This window comes from Rhipicephalus sanguineus, chromosome 2 (genome assembly GCF_013339695.2).
Source record: "Rhipicephalus sanguineus isolate Rsan-2018 chromosome 2, BIME_Rsan_1.4, whole genome shotgun sequence".
Taxonomy (NCBI): Eukaryota; Metazoa; Arthropoda; class Arachnida; order Ixodida; family Ixodidae; genus Rhipicephalus; species Rhipicephalus sanguineus.
In genome coordinates, this window is record NC_051177.1 from 90,041,546 (window position 1) to 90,062,421 (window position 20,876).

At 42.9% G+C, this 20,876-nt stretch overlaps 1 protein-coding gene across 1 annotated transcript in view; it reads right to left on the bottom strand.

Moving 5' to 3' along the window:
- Positions 1 to 20,876, bottom strand: part of LOC119383347 (serine/threonine-protein kinase BRSK2) — a gene marked incomplete in the record, with an annotated part of 136,295 nt that overhangs the window by 16,731 nt on the left and 98,688 nt on the right. The window contains 6 exon segments of the mRNA XM_037651430.2: positions 241 to 289; positions 4,155 to 4,393; positions 10,938 to 10,997; positions 12,659 to 12,716; positions 17,037 to 17,143; positions 18,901 to 19,013. Coding sequence (XP_037507358.1) covers positions 241 to 289; positions 4,155 to 4,393; positions 10,938 to 10,997; positions 12,659 to 12,716; positions 17,037 to 17,143; positions 18,901 to 19,013 — 626 coding nt within the window.

The following is a 20,876-nucleotide window of genomic DNA, read 5'->3' on the forward strand; positions in this document are numbered from 1 at the left end:
ACCATAAGTCGGAAAAGAAAGTGTAGAACACTCAGACTCACTAAAGAAATATGTTTTGCACGCTCGGGCTCAGACTCACGGCTCGATCTGTGTCATAGCGAGTCTGAGTGAGTGGGATCATGAGTGAGTTTGTAGACCTATGATCATGCATGGCTCTTTTCCGTTTATGTTTCTTGCTAACAAGTTTCCCCGCTAGCGGGCGTCATTTGGAATAACAAAGAGAACTCAGGTTGGACTTACTCTGGAGAGGAATCAGGGGTCAGGCTGACTTCGTCGGATGCGGAAGGGACTGTAAGGGAAACAAGATAAATAAATTATTAGCACATTATAGCGGGTCATGATATGTACATTATCATGACTGAAAGTTAAGACGAGTATGCTGTACAGCACAGACGAGCTGTGCTGTAGGCGGGAACTTGGTGGTCAAATACTGATAGATATATCGTTTTCATTCTTACGAAGTGTTTGCTGGCTAAGAGCCGCGCGAAGCCATTCGCATGTGCTTGAAGCCCTTATAATCTGTCAGTGCAACAGAACAAACAAAGTGCTGCCTTCTTAAAGATGAACACTGCGCACAAAAATAACTTTCGAAATGAAAAAAAAGTACATTGGAATGACACACTGGCGCTAAGGATGACTTTTACAGCGTCCCAAGAAGTGTGACGACCTTTGAAAACACTGTAGGCAGCTGGCATCATTTGGCTATGCCGAACCACTTGAAACAGTAGTGTTAGGTTTCACAGCAGACTATCAGCGATGAAGAGAAGTCAACGAGAACTACCGTCCATGTGAGGCGTACGGGGCTCACACTAGTGGAAAACGTTGAAACCTTTATATTGTGAAGTGTCAGACTGCTTGGTGTCGTGTAATGCACACATACTAGAAAAGCACATATTCGTTTTGGTAATGAATGCTGCAGCAGAAATGGTGTCTTGGCTATGGCAACTTCGCGAACACGTTTGGCCACTATGTGCTTTTCTTATCTGCTGGCCGCAAAAATCCTCATGTTTACACCACCGCTTTGTTTTAACGCGATAGCGTTAAAGAGCTCGTATCGCAGAAATTCCGCCGTCGGCGTCGGGGCCGTTGGTTGTGAGCGAAAAATCATCATCTTGTCCGTGACCGAAAAATCGAAAAAGCTGCAAATAAAATAAATAATAAAAATGTTCGGTCTGAGTGAGAATCGAACCCAGGCCGTCTGCGTGGCACGCAGGTGTTCTACCACACAGCCACGCCTCTGCTCGGAGCTGCACTGTAGTAACTTTCATACTTCCCAAAAATACGCGTCCTGTATACAGTGTCACAGTACGAGATGTAATATCGCAGTAATATTGCGTGGTACAAGCGTACATTGCCATCGGGCGTCACACCATGTCAATATCATAACGACTTCGTGGTTTAAAGAGAGCCACCCATTACAAAAGGCACACACATTACTGCGCGTATTCCCTTAAGACCACGTAGTGGGTGCATCTCAACTTCGAAATAGTTTCTCGCGCATAATTGCTCCTGGTTTAAAGCATCCTACCCATTACATAAGGCACACACCTTAGTGCGCGCATTCTGTTAAACACTCGTATAGTGTTCGAACTGCGCACTAGGAACAGAATATCGCTATCGCGTTCAACTCTTAAAGGCGAAGCTTAAGCGTCCCCCAATTTTTAATCTCCCTCACAATGGCAATGTTTGATGTCTCCCATTGTATTTGCTGATCATATCGCCGTTTTTTTGTCATTGTACGGCTGTGCTTCGATTGCAGCGCCAACGTTATCGTACCATTATCACAGTATCACACTAACAAGTCCTCCGAATTCTGCTGCCACTCTACTAAAATAAAGTTCTCTGTGGCCACACGTGGTCTCTGGACTGAATGCAGAGCTAACAGTCAATCTTTTGATGAGAGCAGGAAAGATAGTGATATCGCTATTACTGAAAATTAGTCTTTCATGTTTCGTTTTGATAATGGAAAGCATTTTACGTTATCAGCCTTACGCTTGAATTCGCATTGTGTGGACTTATGTTTGGGGCATTTTATACGCAGGAAAAAAATCCTCATCGGTTGATCTTATTTCTTGGTCGCAGATTACGAAAATAATTTAGTGGTATTTCTTCTAGCATGGCTGCACCATCATAACGTAATAAGGCGTCCTTCTAACTGCATAATTCAGTTAGTAAGTCATATTTTTCTAAATCTGGCACTGTGCGAAAACTGTCTGTACATGAAATTAAAAGTTATCGCGTTCTCAAGATCTCGTACGCAGTTTTATAGTGCACAGATCTCTTGACGACATGGTAGCAAAACAAGCTCAACTACAACTGTTTCTGCAACTGCCTGAACCTGAAGTGATGAACCCGAAATGTTTAAAATTGCACCCTAGTTTACAAATGGTATTGTAGCGCGCTTGTACGTGTCACAAGAATACAAGCAGGAGAAGACGACGACACGCCTAGCACGAGATGGCTGCACCTGTTCCTGTTGGCGTCTGACCAAAGGCTTCTGAAAATTTATACAGTTTATACAATTTGTGGACTCCTAGCACCCACGTCTGTCTATTTCCACAGTATTGTTTTCTAAAGCATTGTTACTAATTTTGTTCCACATTAAACGTTCGTTCTATTACTTCTATTAGGTCAATGTATTTGCTAGCGTTGTGCTGCCTACGTTAGCAACAAACAGATCAAACACTTTGATGAGATGCCCTCTGCGTTCTCGACTGTATATTGTGCTCTTCACTATCCTCGCCCATACAACTTCGAGAAACATGTAAATGTTGGTGCTATAGTGAAACCTTGTGTCCCAGTATTTGGTTCCACTGTACCTTATTGCAATGACAGTGCAGTGGCCAATATCGATACACACGTTAGTCCAATGTCGGCCCATCCTTGAACTAAGGCTGTCAAGTGTTGGGCCGACGCTCTCCTTGTTTTGAGTGCTGCTGATGCACTATCAGTTATCTCTGAGTCTGTGTTTTTCACCACTGTGACATTGATAAAGCTCGTGATAAAATCAAGTAATCATGCAGATCACACCTAACACTCGTCACAAATAGTCAAAACTTAGTGATTTATGACTGTGTCTCTGATGCAGTTAAAGCATGCACTCCCGGCGAAAACAGCATGGTTCTCAGAGCACTACAGTACTACAGAGCAGAGCAACAGTCATCGCGGCATATTCGTGTCATATCTTCACACCATTCATAGTATAAATATATACTGTGCAGCTTGTTGGTAAGGCATTATTATAAGAACAACTTGCGAACGCCGGACACAGAAGCGAAGCGTTGGACTCATAGGCAAGACATATGCGCAATGAATGATTCTAGCAACTCATTCAGATTATACGAACATTTCAGGGAACTTTCAGACGAACTGTGAGTTTACATGTTTTAACTTTCCTCACGCCATGTCAGTCCTAATGATTTTCTATTGCGTACGTATTCAGAAGATGTCTCTAACGCGATATTGGTAAGAGGACATGGCCGAATAGTTTTTCTTGCCAATGATACACTTCTTAGGCAAAATAATTAAGAGCAGGTGCTTGGGGATGACTCCCACATTCAACATATGTTTCATCATCCTAAAAGTGATGAGCGAACACAAAATACATACTCCTTGGGAAACGCCGCACATTTTTTCTGAGCTTGACAAGGTGCTCGTGAAGATTGTTCCGCCTTATCCCACGCTATCACTGCTCACTCTAACTATTTTTCATTGCGATGTTGACTTGCCCTTAAGACATAATACTTCGTATTTGTATCTATTTTATCAGGGTCCTTCATTAGCTTTCCAGAAAATTACTGAAGGACCCTGGCTTCATCTTCTTTACAAGGCCTGGGCTCTGTATGAATTGAAGGAGTGTTTTGTGGTGTCCGTTGTCATGTATCCAATGACCATAGCTGGTCGCGGCACTGCACAGAGGCTGGCTTTTAGTAGGGGTCAGGAGCATGCCTATCGCAGGTCTCGGCATGTTCACAATAGGTGGTATGCATCTGCCTTCAACACTAAAAAAAAAGTAGTATGGACACATAGCACCAAGTGATAAATGCGACTAGTTTTACTAAAGGTGACAGCCGGTGTAAGGGCTACACCGACCCGAATCCTCCCTCTATTTCTGAGCACTCCGCGTGTGCCGGCCAATAGCTATAAATACCGACCTTGTAGTTTTCTCCTGTGGAAGCGCGGACTGCCGAGGAAGCTGTTCTTGATGGTGTGCAGGCGTGATCGCCAGTAAGGTTGTCCGAGAGAGGGCGAGCCTGGCGGCGTGTTGAGCGGGCTCTCGTCAGGGGTGGTGGCTCCTCGCGGTGAAGGTCTCGGCGAGTTGAGCGGCGACACCGCTGGGCTCGGAATGCCGCTGCCGGGGTGCAGACAGCCCGACCCGCTGCCCCGCCGCATACTGCGCATGCGAAGGGAGACACATGGAAGGAACCGATTACCAAAGTGGTATAGATGTAACTCAACCTCTTGTAGTTTGCATTCTTGCCTAAAAAAAGACATTCGAATTGCTGTTTGAAATGTTTGCATGCGAGCAGAGAATATCTGAAATTTGAAAGTTCAGCAAGTTGGCAGGGATTCATCGTAAAAGAAAATAAGGCGTGCAGTATGCAAAGCGGCAAGATGAGCTAGCTGGAACTTCGAACACGACATTTTCAAGCACGAGAAGAAAATACTTAAAACATGGAGCTGAGAAGAAGAAATGACAGGGCAGTAAGAACGCTGGAATATGAGTTCTGACTGTCCTGTCATTTCTTCTTCTCTGCTGCATCTTTCACGTTTTTTTCTCGCGCTGGAAAATGTGTAAGATGTGCATACAAGCGCATAGGAAAAGAGAACCACGTAGCAGAAATGCAAGCGTTTGTGTTGTCTAGTTCCTTTTTGTTGTGTCCGTGTTTGCGCGCCTTATTTTCTTCCTCGATGAATCCAAAATGACTCTCACACCAATTCACTGCAGCGTGTGAAACGTCAAGTCCAGATTTAGAAGTTAAACCAGTGACTCAAGCACGAAACAACCTGTTCACGTTTTCTTTGCATGTTTTCGCACTAAGCAAACCAAGAGTTGGCCAGTGAAGCGGTTTTCCATTTCATGGCAGCCTGTGAAACATTGAGTATTGCAGTGATGGCAATTTCAATTTATGCACCCGCATTGATACAGTCACGCAAGTATTTTTGAAGCGTTCATTCTCCCTGAAATCATAGTGCGCAACGCTTTTTCGCTAAGTCAAAAAATGTTGACACGTTAACACATGACGTCAATGTTAAGATTTCTCTCTCCTGAACATTCCGTTTGGATTCATAATTCAAGGTTCTGTATGTCGCGAGATTACCACAGTAGGCTAAAATATGGTAAAGCGACAAAGTGATACACTTAATTATTTTAGGCTGATTAATTTAGTTCGTAAGAATTCTACTACCGATAATTCTGCGATCATGTGTAGGTTCATTCTTAGAATAATAAAGGGTCATAGTACCAATACCTTAAATTCGCTCCGCAACCCCATCACCTATGCGATAATGTGACGTGACAGATTTCAGTCTTTTTTTTTTTTTTATCTTGTCCGCGTTGGCTCAGTTAAGGTTCCCAAGCCATGCGTTTTCTCATTCGTTTAGAACAAAACGTTGTCTAAATATGATCTGCTTTTACGGGAAAATATTTCCATAGCCCCTCGCAGACATCGTCAAACTCTATGACGGCACGACGTGCTGATGCGGAAATTAGGCAGTTGTCTCGCCCATATTTTCTTTTCGCGCCTTTTCTGCTTACAAACCAAGTATAATGTTTTAGTATTGTAGAAAGGTAGCTTAGTAATTCAAGGCAAAATATTTTCTCTTTAGTGTCCCTTTAGGACAGCATGAGTTAAATGTACTTGCTTTAGAGGTATATTGTCCTCATTAAAAAGTTATACGCCTTACTTTGAGGGCTTATTAGCGGAGAAAACGAAATCCTAAGCCTCGTTATTTATTTATTTATTTATTTATTTATTTATTTATTTATTTATTTATTTATTTATTTATTTATTTATTTATTTATTTATTGGTATCGCCAGTCAGAACAGTGTTGTCATGATATCACGTCAAAAACATTAGAAGCGTCACACGTATGCAGTTTCTTTCCATGAGGAAGAAAAGCGTGCGACTGTTGCTAGGTCGGGTTTTTCTTTATTATTATTATTCTTGAACGCAGTGCGTGTAATGTTTGCTGACCGTAACTGTAACTGGGTGATTCCACGAGAGATCGAACATGCCTGTCCGGTCGCAATGTTTATTTTGCATTGGTTTTTTATGTTATGTGGGCACATTCAAAGTGCACGGAACCGAAAATTTTATTTCCGAGAAACGCTCCCAGCGCGCCAAAAAAATATTTGAAGGTGGCGGCGCGAGCCTCCTGTTTTTGCACGGCCGAATTTAGCGCGAACTATAAATGATGTGTCGAAAATTTTTTTTTCTGGTTTTAATACGCATTACTGTGAATTACATCGATGCTTTTTTATGCCGTTCTCAAAAAGAAGAAAATGTGAAAAAATGGCAAACACGGCCGAAATCAAAAAAGGGTCCTAAGTTTGAGGCGCCTTGGCGCCTTTGCTACTTCAAACAGAAACTTGAAAACAATATCAACTATAGAAACGAACCTTTGCAACATTTCTACGGAAGATCATTTTCCTACGGGCAGCGCAATAAAAGAAAAAAATAGTTAAAGATGCGAGTTTTTTCAATAAAGTGCCTTTTCAAAAAATAAAATAAAAAAACTCCGGTCTCAATTTTGACGACAATTTTTTATCGAAGAGCGCTTATGTCAGTGAACACACGGTTTTAATATCATATGTCCTCATTTGCTTTGTTTACGAGATATAACTGGCCAAAATGACCCTTGCTGTGTGTGCTCACTTCAGTGCGACTCATGGTTGTGATCAGCTTGCATTGTGCGTAAATCGCGGTTTTAGTTATTCTGCTGCAGCAAAACCTTGCTCTTGTGGCTGTTCGTCAAGAAAAATGTGTTCTCAGATTTTATTTGGTTCTAGCGCGTGCAAAAGTGGGCTGCTGCCGCTCTCTAAAAGCCTAACGCGTACGCAGTTTGCAGCTTACAACCTCAACTTACCCCGCCAGTATTCGCTAATCAAAAGCACGCGAGACACCGCGAGCACATGGTTTAGGTCACTTTGTCAAAACTCTCCTTGCACACAGAATAAAGCATCTGTATGCAGCGAAGGTCAACTTAATCTGTAACTAAATGCCACAATCAGCAGGGGCGCTGTTATGGAGTTGTTTTCTCACTGCCTACTTGCTTCCCTTCCATTACGTGCATTGTACGCTCTAACCATCTTCCCCATTCGACGCACACTGTGCCTAAACAAGATTTGTAAAAAGTTAGCTCAATGATTTCCGAGCCGTTTATTTCACTTCCCGCTATCACATGTTTTCGTCATCGCAGATAACGTCTTCCTGTATCATCTCGACCTTACCTCAGCGTTTCAACAGCCAGAAAACGTGCGGTGCGGCATGATTAAGCCATGAGTGGCCGAAGCTGCCCAATTTATGATGTTTTGTTGCCAATTTACTAAAGTGCTTTCCCACGTCGAGGACAGCAGAGGTCATTGGTGGCGCCATGCAGACCGACATTATTCTTAGTTTTGACAATGAGTGTGGCCTACAAATTAATTATTACGGCCCAAAGCGGTTCGACACTCTGAGTCATAAAATGTTAAACCGTGAGCAGTTCTGAAAAGGCATTCATGACAGCTGCGCAGATATGAGATAATTTGTGCGGCGCCGTTCAATATAAACGTTTCGACTTGGTCTAGCTGTTCGCTACACGCGACGCACGCGGCCCATGACTACGTCCGATTGTTCTGTGCCGATTATTTACGCGTTCACAAAAAGAAGATTGCTGAGGAGAACGTTTTCGTTGCGCAAATTTTTTTTCTTTGCTCTTTTTGTTGTTGCCTACCTCCAGAAGCTACTGTCATAGGCTGAGGATCTTCGCGACACTTGGGAAGTCTGCTTGCATTGCTTTACGCTCCTCAAAGAAAACCTGTCTACATCTAACCGCGATGAGGTAGACCAAGCATTCCTTCAGGAAGAAGAAGCGATTGATATCTTGAACAGGCGCGCCCATCTTTACTCTGATGATTGTAGGCGATGGTTGTAGGCTGCAAACTGTTTACACGTTAGCCATTTAGAGGGCGGCAGCAGCCCACTTTTGCACACGCTAGACACAAATAAAATCTGAGAACACATTTTTCTTGACGAAAAGCCACCAGAGCAAGGTTTTGCTGCAGCAGAATAATTAAAACTGCGATTTACGCACAATGCAAGCTAATAACAACCATCAGTTGCACTGAAGTGAGCAGACACAGCAAGGGTCATTTTGGCCAGTTATATCTCGTAAACAAAGCAAATGAGGACATATGATATTAAAACCGTGTGTTCACTGACATAAGCGCTCTTCGATGAAAAATTGTTGTCAAAATTGAGACCGGAGTTTTTTTATTTTATTTTTTGAAAATGTACTTTTTTGAAAAACTCGCTTCTTTAACTATTTTTTTTTCTTTTTTTTGCGCTGCCCGTAGGAAAATGAACTTCCGTACAAATGTTGCAAAGGCTCTTTTCTATAGTTGACATTGTTTTCAAGTTTATGTTTGAAGTAGCAAAGGCGCCAAGGCGCCTCAAACTTAGGACCCTTTTTTGATTTCGGCCGTGTTTGCCATTTTTTCACATTTTCTTCCTTTTGAGGACGGCATAAAAAAAGCATAGATGTAATTCACAATAATGCGTATTGAAACCAGAAAAAAAATTTTCGACACATCATTTATAGTTCGCGCTAAATTCGGCCGTGAAATCGGAAAACATTGCAGTGAGCAAAAACAGGAGGCCTGCGCCGCCACCTTCAAATATTTTTTATGGCGCGCTGGGAGCGTTTCTTGGAAATAAAATTTTCAGTTCCGTGCACTTTGAATGTGCCCACATAACATATAAAAAACCCAGGCAAAACAAAAATTGCGACCGGACAGGCATGTTCGATCTCTCGTAGAATCACCCATGTCTAGCATGCGACTGAGAAGAAAGAATGGAAAAACTATGGAATCTAATTGCATGTTATATAAATACAATTATCTGGTTTGCCCAAGAGCACGATAAATTATATGATACAACAGAGAGCTTGTCTTTCATTCCCTGTCCGTTTTTCCTTTTTTTTTTTTTGAGTGCTCTCTGACAAGCCTCCAGTTACAGTCAGTGTGATACGTGAGCCGAACTTTGTATTTCATATTACTGCCGGTCACGTTGGGTGGAAGAACAGGCAGAAACTGGGGTTTACGTTGATGCACATATGTTATATAGCAGCATTATATAGCTAGCCCAATATCTTAATGCTATTATTCTCTGTCTGCGTGTAGTGCATCGACTACTGCGCGGCTTTAGCGACATCTCCCTTTCTCACTTGTCCGAAAGGCATGAACTTGTTCGCATAAACGGTAAACTATAAAGAGTGCACGACAGCCGTCTGACACTATTTCGCTTCCACTCTGCTTTGTTCAGGATTCGTAAACGTGAAGTTATCAAATCGTCTTACTCATCTGTTAGAATCATCGCAGTGCAGACCACGCAGAACCTACCAATAGACGTGTGCATGGTGCTTGACGCTATCGCTGTCAGAGATGACGCTACATTGCATAACTATGGTATCCAGAGCGACGCAACCGTGGGCACATGTTATAGCAACCTGAGCGAACGAACGGGGAGAAATGTGATTCTAGCACGCCACTTCGGCAAACGACCTCGCGTACGCATTGCGCGTGTACGATGTACGATGTTCTGCTAATAAATAATAAAGACACCACAACGCCAGGTGCCAGGCGCAAATTGGCTCCTCGTCGCTCGGCGTCCTGCGTGTGTCAGCCGTTAGAGAATTTGTCAACATACCGCGAGAACCGGAGACACCTGGTCGCCAATTTCGCCGGGGTTCTTCACCCGAATCGCGCGTGCTCCCTGAGAAAGACGTTGTCACGAGCAACCGGTTTCGCAATGTCAATCGCTGCCAATTCGGGTCGTTGTCGCTTCGCGTAGCGCACTGACACATCGATGATGAATGGGACTCACTCTGCCGTGCCGTATGAGAGAGAGCGTCGCAACGTCAAAGCCATACGGCGATACACGTTGTCTCAATAAAGCGGTGCACCGCTGCGAAGGCTATTCGTGTAACGTTATCCAATCGATGACCGAGTCAGTCCAGTTGGCCTGCTACCGATTAGCCGCAGCCATTCGCCGTCGATTTGCGGTCGCTGCGATTGACCAAAACGGGAGCACCGACAAAGCAGGAACCTTTCGCATTTATGTACAACACGCTTGATAAAATCAGCCTACGGTAATTTCGTAGCTCCTAAGGAAGCTGCACGCAACAGCGCGTCAGCGGCGCATCGTTTATTCACCGCGGATAGCGCAGGAGTTTCCCATGCCTTATTCGGAAATCGAAAGTGAGTTATTACTTTGTGAAAGCAGAAGACATTTGCCTGTGTTGTAGGCCTGTGTCAAGGTCGCAAGTGGGAGTATACGCAAGAGACTTGACATCAACAAATGGAACTGCTTGATTGACACCACCGTTTGTATCAAGTTCCTGCGAGTAATTGATGCGGTGTTGATTCGTTCTTTGCAGCGGAGCAGCAACGTCCGACATGTACGCTCCTTCATACACGTGCAAAAACGAAACCAGGCAAGCAGTCCAGGTGCTTTGTTTCTCTAAAAAAATAGCATCACGAAAGGAACAATGAAGTCCATGTTTGACAAGCTATATCCTGCCTTATAGTATATCTTTGTGACTGATGTAGCAAATGCTGCTATGGAAAGCAAAGGTTATCACGCCCTTAAGTGTTCAACACATTCTGCCGTAATATGTGAACTCTGGGGCTGTCGATCTGCCGCTTGAACAGTCGTCCAGTAATAATGCTTACCCGTACGGATACCGCCGTGGTGTAATCGGTGATCCATCGCTCAACATATCGAATGAATATCTGCAAAAAAAATATATATATCTATATACACCCAATTTTAGTTACACTAGGTAATAAACACCAGGTAATAAACAGTGTGTGCTAAACCAGTTCTGTGAATTTCGCGAGAATGACAAGCCTAAGCCTGTGGGTAGAGGGAACTGATGATCATGAGATCAGCTGTTGATTAGAGGAGCACAAAAAAACATAGTGGGCGAGTGGGGATCAAAAGCTGACGTTAGATCACCCGACGCACCATTGGTGCGAACACACATCTAATTATATACCGGTGTCACACGCTGCACTGCTGATCGCGATCGAACCCGATCAGGATCAAATTTCTCAACAATGAATGGCTCCCTCTTGCAGACAGGGTTGCCAGGTTTGGCTACTTTGCGCTAATTTGGCTACTTTTTTAGGCCGGTGGCGGCAGAAAAAAACCTCTTGGCTACTTGGCTACACTTTCGCTAGTTGCCTCGATTTGCACCAAATTATCAATAGCTTGTGACGTCGCAGCCGCTGGGGTTCAAGCATGCGGTGTCAAAACGTGGTTGCCAAAGTGTGTTTGCAGCTCCCAAATATCAAGTTGGCGCTAGCATTACACAAAACACTTTTGGATAAGTGCATGGGTCTCACGGGAAAACTATTGCATGGCGCCTAAATTCGCAGACCACCTACTGCTGATGGCGACTTTAAACTGTAATTGGAAGTGAACAGGACAACCGAAAGCGCTCCGCATTCCAGGACGCTCTGCACTCATCGACATTAAAAGTCGGATATATGACGGACTGCTTGTGTCGTTTCTTCGGATTAGGTGCGCACTGCGACTCGAGAATATTAATTGCTGGGGCTTCGTCATCACGCGATAAGCGATTACGGAAGTGAGCAAAATATATGCTCCAATCACAGCAACTGCGATTTGGAGCACACTCACGAAGTACTCATTTTTACTGTCGCTGGTACTTCTAGCCTTTTTAAGAAAAGTCACCCAAGATGCGTGAAGAGAATGCCATTTCTGCAACAGCGCAAGAAACTCCGTCATCCTGCACGAAATTATTGTTCAAGTTAATAATATATGCTTTAATCTTAGAAATTGTGATTTTGAAGGGTTTTTGTTGTACTTGTTTACATTTCCACCAAAAGGCTCTTGAATTTAGTCACCTTAGTAACAACGTTGCAGTTGTTTCCACACACGCGTGGCTACTTTTGGCTACTTTTACTGTTTTTCGCCCAAGTTGGCTACATTTTGGCTAGTTTTCGCCGATTTCTTCTTGGCTATTTTTTGTCTTTTCGACCTGGCAACCCCGCTTGCAGATTGCGTAAGGAAGCCAATCACGATCGTGAAATTAGATCTGGATCAGGCCCGATAGCGATCAAAAGGGACCGTGTGCCACCAGTAATAGACACGAACGCATGCAGACAAATATATGCGCACATCGTGCATCACCAAACCAACACGTACTGATATGCGGTTCCACATCTGGCAGTGGGAATACTCGGAAACTGCGCAATGATCGCGCGAAACCGGGATGCTTCAGCGCATTGTCGTTATTTTCTTTCGCACACTGAAACACAGCTGTCAAGCAACTGGAGTGAAAATGTTACAGGTTACTTTGTGACCTTGGATTCACTTTTCGTCTCCTCTGAGTGAATTGCGTAAGTTTCGCTGAAACAGCACTCACCGTGGTCCCGACCTTCCATTGACTTGACACGTGTCCACTCTCTTGCGCGGAGGATCAGCTGTCGTGGGACATGAGAGCGTAAGTTGCAAGATACACAAGTTCAGTAGTCGCTACTGTGAATATCAATGCAAATTCTTCGGTGACCAGTACTGCCATGGTTAACGAGGCGATGAAAGTTCACAGCATGTTTTACCAAGCGAGGGAATCCAAATAGTGTAATTTCAAAAAAATAGATAATGAAATGCGCTAATTTGTCGACACTACATTGTGCTGTGGGTAGACGAATCAATACATATTTTCGTGCTTTCATTTTCAATTCTGCTCTGCAAGAAATTCGTACAAACAAGAAGTAAGCAGATTATCACTACGCGCTCCCAAGCATAATGGGGTGTGTCCAGATAAGATCGAACACGAGGTCCTGGTCACCATTCCCGATTGTGATTAAATTTACTGTAGGTCTAGGCATTACACCCAGAACAATGGTTTCGCAGTTAGTTTTGCGGAAAAAAATTTTGTTCACCTGAAAAAAATATACAACTTGTGGCCGCAAAAAACGCTTTTCCGCTAATTTCGCTATTTCTGAATTTTGAGCGCACCTAGGGAAAAAACGGTGCACTTCTTCGTCACAATATTTATTCCCCTTAAATAACAAGTAAAATACAATCTTATGAGTCTATTATTTCCCTTGCTTGTCGAAGCACGTTTGACGAAAAAAATCACAAACTTGGCAAATCGCACAAAATACCTCTATTTCAGGAATTTATTGCTGCAAGCAAATTAAAGTGAGGATAATAAAAATCGGTACATATTAACTTTGATACTTTCGCTCTCTTTTAAAATAAGTTGCTTGGTTTTATCGCGCTCGGTTTTACTTGATAATTGGGCTGAAACGTCAGTGATTTACCAAAAACGCCGAACTTTGAAAATGATTTTCTCAAAAAGGCCATTTTTAATTTTTTTTAAATCCCTCTGATTGAAGTCAAGGACGTCCTTTACCATTGTGCAGAAAAAAACGTTGCATTATTTTGGTTGCTAACAAGTTATAGTGCGTCAAATGTGACCATGCCAGCCTAGCGGCCGCGTCGTTCGTTATGGGTTGAAACTCGGATATAAGTTGCTAAAAATACTTGTACGTGACATAAACACAAATCAGCCGCTCCACACCAACAAATGCGCAGCCCGGTGTCATGGTTCAGCAAGCTTTGTCTTGCGATCAGCCGCTTGACAAACCCGCAGCAGCGGCCGCTCGATGCTGCGGGAGCTGACATTACTTGAGTGCCGCTTCGACTACGGATGAGCTCCGCTTGAGCGCCAAACTACGTTCAGAGGACAAACGAGAGAAGGAATGCATCACTGTGAAAGTTAAATGCCGTTAAGTGCCAACAAATATCATAATATGCAACGAAAACTCTGCCGGCAATTTCCCAGTGAGCGCCTTCAATACAGCACGGATGTATTTTTTTTCCCTGCTCTTATGCCTGAAGCCGCATAATATCGTGATAAACGCTCGACTTGCGTTGAATATTCTATCTGCGGACGCCCAACAATACAGTATTGTAAAAGCGGTTCTTTAATGAAGTGAAGGACTTGGACACACTTCTTTTCACAGCCGGCTGACACAAGTGTTCTGGCACGAGATGAACAACTGCAGTTTGAGTTGCTCGACCATCGGAAGCACATATGACAGCTTTCTTTAGATGTCAATGGCTTTCTTTTGTGCCATATGTTGCTCACAGAATGAACCTAATAATATTTAGGCCATCCGAAGAGAGAAAGCAACACATGAGCGCACTACTGGAGGCGCTCACTGGGAAATTGGCGGCAGAGTATTCGTTGCATACTATGACATTTGTTAGCACTTAACGGCCTTTAACTTTCACAGTGATGCATTCCTTCTCTCGTTTGTCCTCTGAACGTAGTTTGGCGCTCAAGCGGAGCTCATCCGCAGTCGAAGCGGCACTCAAGTAATGTCAGCTCCCGCAGCATCGAGCGGCCGCTGCTGCGGGTTTGTCAAGCGGCTGATCGCAAGACAAAGCTTGCTGAACCATGACACCGGGCTGCGCATTTGTTGGTGTGGAGCGGCTGATTTGTGTTTATGTCACGTACAAGTATTTTTAGCAACTTATATCCGAGTTTCAACCCATAACGAACGACGCGGCCGCTAGGCTGGCATGGTCACATTTGACGCACTATAACTTGTTAGCAACCAAAATAATGCAACGTTTTTTTCTGCACAATGGTAAAGGACGTCCTTGACTTCAATCAGAGGGATTTAAAAAAAATTAAAAATGGCCTTTTTGAGAAAATTATTTTCAAAGTTCGGCGTTTTTGGTAAATCACTGATGTTTCAGCCCAATTATCAAGTAAAACCGAGCGCGATAAAACCACGCAAATTATTTTAAAAGAGAGCGAAAGTATCAAAGTTAATATGTACCGATTTTTATTATCCTCACTTTAACTTGCTTGCAGCAATAAATTCCTGAAATAGAGGTATTTTGTGCGATTTGCCAAGTTTGTGATTTTTTTCTTCAAACGTGCTTCGACAAGCAAGGGAAATAATAGACTCATAAGATTGTATTTTACTTGTTATTTAAGGGGAATAAATATTGTGACGAAGAAGTGCACCGTTTTTTCCCTAGGTGCGCTCAAAATTCAGAAATAGCGAAATTAGCGGAAAAGCGTTTTTTGCGGCCACAAGTTGTATATTTTTTTCAGGTGAACAAAATTTTTTTCCGCAAAACTAACTGCGAAACCATTGTTCTGGGTGTAATGCCTAGACCTACAGTAAATTTCATCACAATCGGGAATGGTGACCGGGACCTCGTGTTCGATCTTATCTGGACACACCCAATGACGAAGTTCGGAGGGTTGATTACGGTGCAAAGAGGCAAGGTAACATTTCCGTACACTGCACAGTGTTGAGCAGTGCAATTGTGCCATTTAGTCTCTAACAACAGTAAAAGTCTTGGGTTGCTATATAGTGTCACTTGCTACTTTTTTCTTTTTTTCTTTTCAACTTTTTAGAGCTGTTACGCATCCCTGTTGAGTACCTTAACCTTCCACATGAATCCGGTTCGCACAGCTCTCAAGTAAGCAGACACAGTTAAAGTAATCGATCAAGGAGTACATGAAGTACTAAATGTGCGATTAAATGGTGTTCTTCAGCTCCTACCAAGATAAGGAGCCCCAATTAAGGTCTAAGTCGAAATTTCGATATCGAATGCTCTCCTACATAATATACGAACTGAACATCTTTTTTTTTCTTTTCAGGTAAATAATGACACACTCTTCCACATCCTCTACTAACTGTTTTCTGTTTATATTTTGAGTAAATACAACATGCGTGATTAGCGGAAAAAACAAGCCTTGTGCTAACAGCGTGCGTACCTGCCGTTCTTCTCAGTGATTGTGGTCTTTCTAAGATACGCGAATACGAATGCTTGCCAATGATATACTCATCTAGAGATAGACATGGAGATAGAAATTCTTAATGGTATATCCGGAGATGCTAGCCTAATTTATCGCCCGACTTACAAGTTCCGGTGGCGGATGACGATTATTTTACTTACAATAATCACACGTACAGCCGTCAGCACGGTCAACTCGAACGCTCCGCCGTGTGGCCTCAACCGGCTTCGACTGACGCAAGCGCCGCCAAGTGCTGGACACGGTATCTTTTGCACAAGTCAACGATAGATGGAGCGCGGGTCGATTTCACTGGTAAATTTCTCTTTCTCTTCTGCGTGACCGGCGAGTCGAGAACACTCACTTGGCGGGTCCGTTTTCGCCCCGTTTCGCTCGTGGCAGCGTTCTCACGCGCACCCAGGAAATTCGTTGCCGTATGCTTACCTCGGCAACGAACCATTTCGTGCTGAGATAAGCATACGGCAATGAATTTCATGAGCGCGTGTGAGAGCGTTGTCGCACGCGAAACGTGACGAAAACGGACCCGCCAAGTGAGTGTATTCGACCAGCACGCCAGGTAGAAAAGAAACAGGAATTTACCAGTGAGATCGACTCGCGCTCCATCTATCGTTTACTTGTGCAAAAGGTACCGTGTACAGCGCTTGGCGGCGCTTGCGTCAGTCGAAGCCGGTTGAGGCCACACGGCGGAGCGTTCGAGTTAACCGTGCTGACGGCTGTACACACAAATAACGCGTACAGCAGAAAATTATCTCGACCCGAAGGAGGCCTCTAGTAACTGACACAAACAGACCTCGCATGATACAGTTAATACATTCGAGACAAATGTGACAGGGGCTGTGAGTATTCGTAAGAGTGCGCACTTCCTACGATATATTTGCTTTAACCCTACGAGCTAAAGCGAGTCATAGAAGGGAAAAGATTGCAGCCAACGACTTACGTCGATTTTCCTTACCCGATTCAGACCGGTTGCGGATGATGATTTCAGTTTCATCTTCGTACGACGGTTTTCTACGTTTGCGATCAAGCAGCAGGAAGTAAATTACTTTCTCCGTGTTATGCCTGCAAGAAACAATGGCAGTTCAGAATTTAAGCCGCCAGCAGTCGGGTAAAGCAAATGCGAACAGAAATTTAAGAAAATTAATTATTTTGGGGGGGTCTTACGTCCCAAAACCGATAATTTAGCAGAATTATTTAATATTACAAGAACCAATTACAAGTGAAAAAAAATCTGGAGCAATGTGCGTACTTGACTCATTACTTTTCTATCTATCTATCTATCTATCTATCTATCTATCTATCTATCTATCTATCTATCTATCTATCTATCTATCTATCTATCTATCTATCTATCTATCTATCTATCTATCTATCTATCTATCTATCTATCTATCTATCTATCTATCTATCTATCTATCTATCTATCTATCTATCTATCTATCTATCTATCTATCTATCTATCTATCTATCTATCTATCTATCTATCTATCTATCTATCTATCTATCTATCTATCTATCTATCTATCTATCTATCTATCTATCTTTTTTTCTTTCTTTCTTTCTTTCTTTTTTCTTTCTTTCGCATTGTGCAATGCTCCCTCCTAACTTTTTCCTTCATCCATGCCAGGAATTGGACCTTCATCCACATGCTTAGCAGCGCAACACTTCAGTTACTACAGGCAGCAACGGCAGTCGTGCGTTCATATCCAGGCAACAATGAAACGCGGCAACGTGAAGTGACATGTCACCTTGATAAAAGATTAGATTGCCATATCAGAAACAGCCGATCGCCAACAAGCCCACGATCGAGAGAGTATCAGTTACCGGAAAATGGCAGATATAAATACGCATATGACCGGCGCACTTTCAAGAGCCGCATTTTCGTACCCTCGCCAGTGCCGAGCTTTTCGCTTACGACACTGCCACCGATATCTGGGAGTTATAACAAGCTTTGCTTGAAAAACAAACGCCTGCTGAGTAGGTTAAAATCATAGAACGAACGTTGTAGCGTCTTAGTTCTCTTTACCTAAGTTAACGTCATAAGACTTAAATGGGTAATCGACAAGCTCCCATCTGGCGCACTTTAAAAGCATATGCTTAAGAGTACAGAAAAAACATTTTCATCTAAAAGATCACTACCTAAATCGTGGCGACCAAAAATACAGGCATATTTCGTGGCTAAACTGCTGAGCCATTGTGGGCGACAACACTAGGTGTCGTAGCTTACTGGCACACACTCGCAAAGCACGGGACAGTCTATCAGTAGGAGATTATAAGCTATATCATACAATACCAGCTGGGCAAAACAGAATCATAGTCTGATTACTGCTAAACAGCTTATGTTTACAACGAGAGACAAAGATGGAGTTGTAGAGACCACTTTTCTGGAATTTACACGTAAGTGAAACGAAACAAACCTCACGGTGACTGTATCAAACGTGTTGTGGCATCGTCGCGCTAAATTATTCAGTAAGTATAGAAACAAAAAAAATATCCAAACCTATTCAAAACTACGAATACGGCAAGTCACTTCGGAAGACTCAGTATGTGGAAATCATATTCCCTTTGTACAAACTAATAATATTTGCATAAGCGTAATACAGTAAATTTATTGATGATCCACACCCAATAGGAAACTAAATTTGAATAGCGCTGTGAGTTTATTAGTTAAATTAGTCATTGAGGGTGTTTGCAAGACATCGGAACTTGCTATCTGCGTGTCTGTGTATGTTGACTATATGCTCCCAAACTCTCGTTAGGCTACTTCACGCATCCTGGCACAGCAACCTGTGGCAAGTAGCAAGAATTGGAATACTTACGTTGTGCTGAGAAGCTCTTTGACTAGTTTTTCTTTATCCTTAAAACAACCTAAAGAAGTCATATTGGACAGGACGTCCGGGTCGATGTCGTCCACGCAAGGAATGATGTGGGTCTGCAAGATAGGGGGAAAAAATGTTGTGAAACCTCATTTGCCTGGTCATTCGAGTGCTTTTGTAGCGTTCTGGAACAATAATCTAACTCTGGCAAAAACAACGTGCCGCTGCTATATACTTCTAGACGTTATGGTGAGAGAAACCTGCGGTAATTCGATGATAATGTAAGCCGAATGGGCGAAGCAGTTTGTTCTTCATTTTTGTCTGTGATCTATGTCTAGTAATGCGGTCCTTGGACAGCGAAAGCTGCTTCTTCGTTTCGTGACTCGACTACAACGATCCAGCGAGAGCTGAGTAAGTCGTTGATTGGTCGGACAAAATACGTAGCTATGAAATAGCGAGTGTAGTAACATCTTCGTAGTATGTTGCTGTTTTGTTGAAGCCTCATATTTAAGAAATGCACTTTATGTACATAATTACCTGCGTCCTAAAAAGGTTTGCTAGTGGCTTAATTTCCAGCACAAGTCTTTTATTATTTATTTATTTTTTGTCATACCGTTGAAAGACATCCGAGACGTGTGCTTCACCGAACAAGAAATGTGTGGCATAGTCTCTGGCTCGTTTACTCAAAGTATGTACAATCATAATATTGATGTGAATGACAGTTCATGTGTAAAAAGCAGCAAGCGAAAATAGCACCGACGAATATCGAATGTGAATCGGGAATAATTTGGGAGAAAGGCCACATTGTGAAGAAAATTCAGGAAAGCAAGTGAAATGTAGAAGGAAAAAAGAACGCAGCTGTCATTTTGCATGTCATATGTAGTCCCTTCTTACGGCATATAGTGATATGTGAAAGTGTTTTAAATGGCCATAGTAACAAAGCAGAGGCTGCCCCACTCAAGCCATGTAATACATATAATTCAAATATGAGTGCTACTCGACCTTAACCTTCGGTTGGTCTTAACACAATATGCACGTGTTTGTTTTCATTTGTATGTGAAATTAACTCAGAAGTTCATTCAATGGTATATAGCCGTGTGAAAATACGGCACACAGTAATGACGGTGTATTGAATAATGGGACGCAAATGTACAAAATATTCACTCGGCGCAAGAAACAAGAGGCACGCGTGCATGTTGCTTCGTTTGAACTTACTATTACGGTCAGCGTTCACTTGTAAACACAAAGGAAAATCATTTGCCGTAGTATAACATCAGGAACTTTTCTACTCTTTTAGTTCTGGACACGATACTCTGAAAGCAGCTGCATATACATCGTCAAGCATTTTTCGAACTGAAACTGCCGCACATACCGAATGGGAACTCTATTACGACAGTTAGTTCACCGTTAGGCAGCTGGCTGCTACGGAAATGCTTTGAAACTCTAAATATCGTCACCTCACAGCAAATATTCGGACATTTTCAAAAGTGTCGCATATAATAAAATTTTTATTTCGCGATTTCTAGACTATAAAAAAACCAAGCAGCGCCCCAATCACAACGATAGAGGCGCACACTCTTTGTCGTCGGATCTTTAAGTTTGTCCAACGTCTCTGCAAGTTTAACCGTACATTTCGTAGCACTCACTCAGGCTCACGTACGTTCAATATTCAATATGTACAAAAACTTGGAGGACGCTTGAGCTTCACTTTCAAGAGTAGAACGTGTCACTGTAATCGGGCCCCGTTCGCATTTAATTAGCAGGTTCGCCTTGCGCCGACCGATAATTATATACAAGAAACAACCTGCTGAAAAACATTTTTCGTTAGCAACAAGAAATAAAAAAGTACGCTGGGCAATATGGTGCTGCATAAAGTTGCTGGCACAGCGCAGATAATCGCGCGGCTGGTTACGTCCAGTGCAACTCTTCTTCATGCATTGTAGATTGGACATATATAAATGTTTCTGACGTTGAAAACA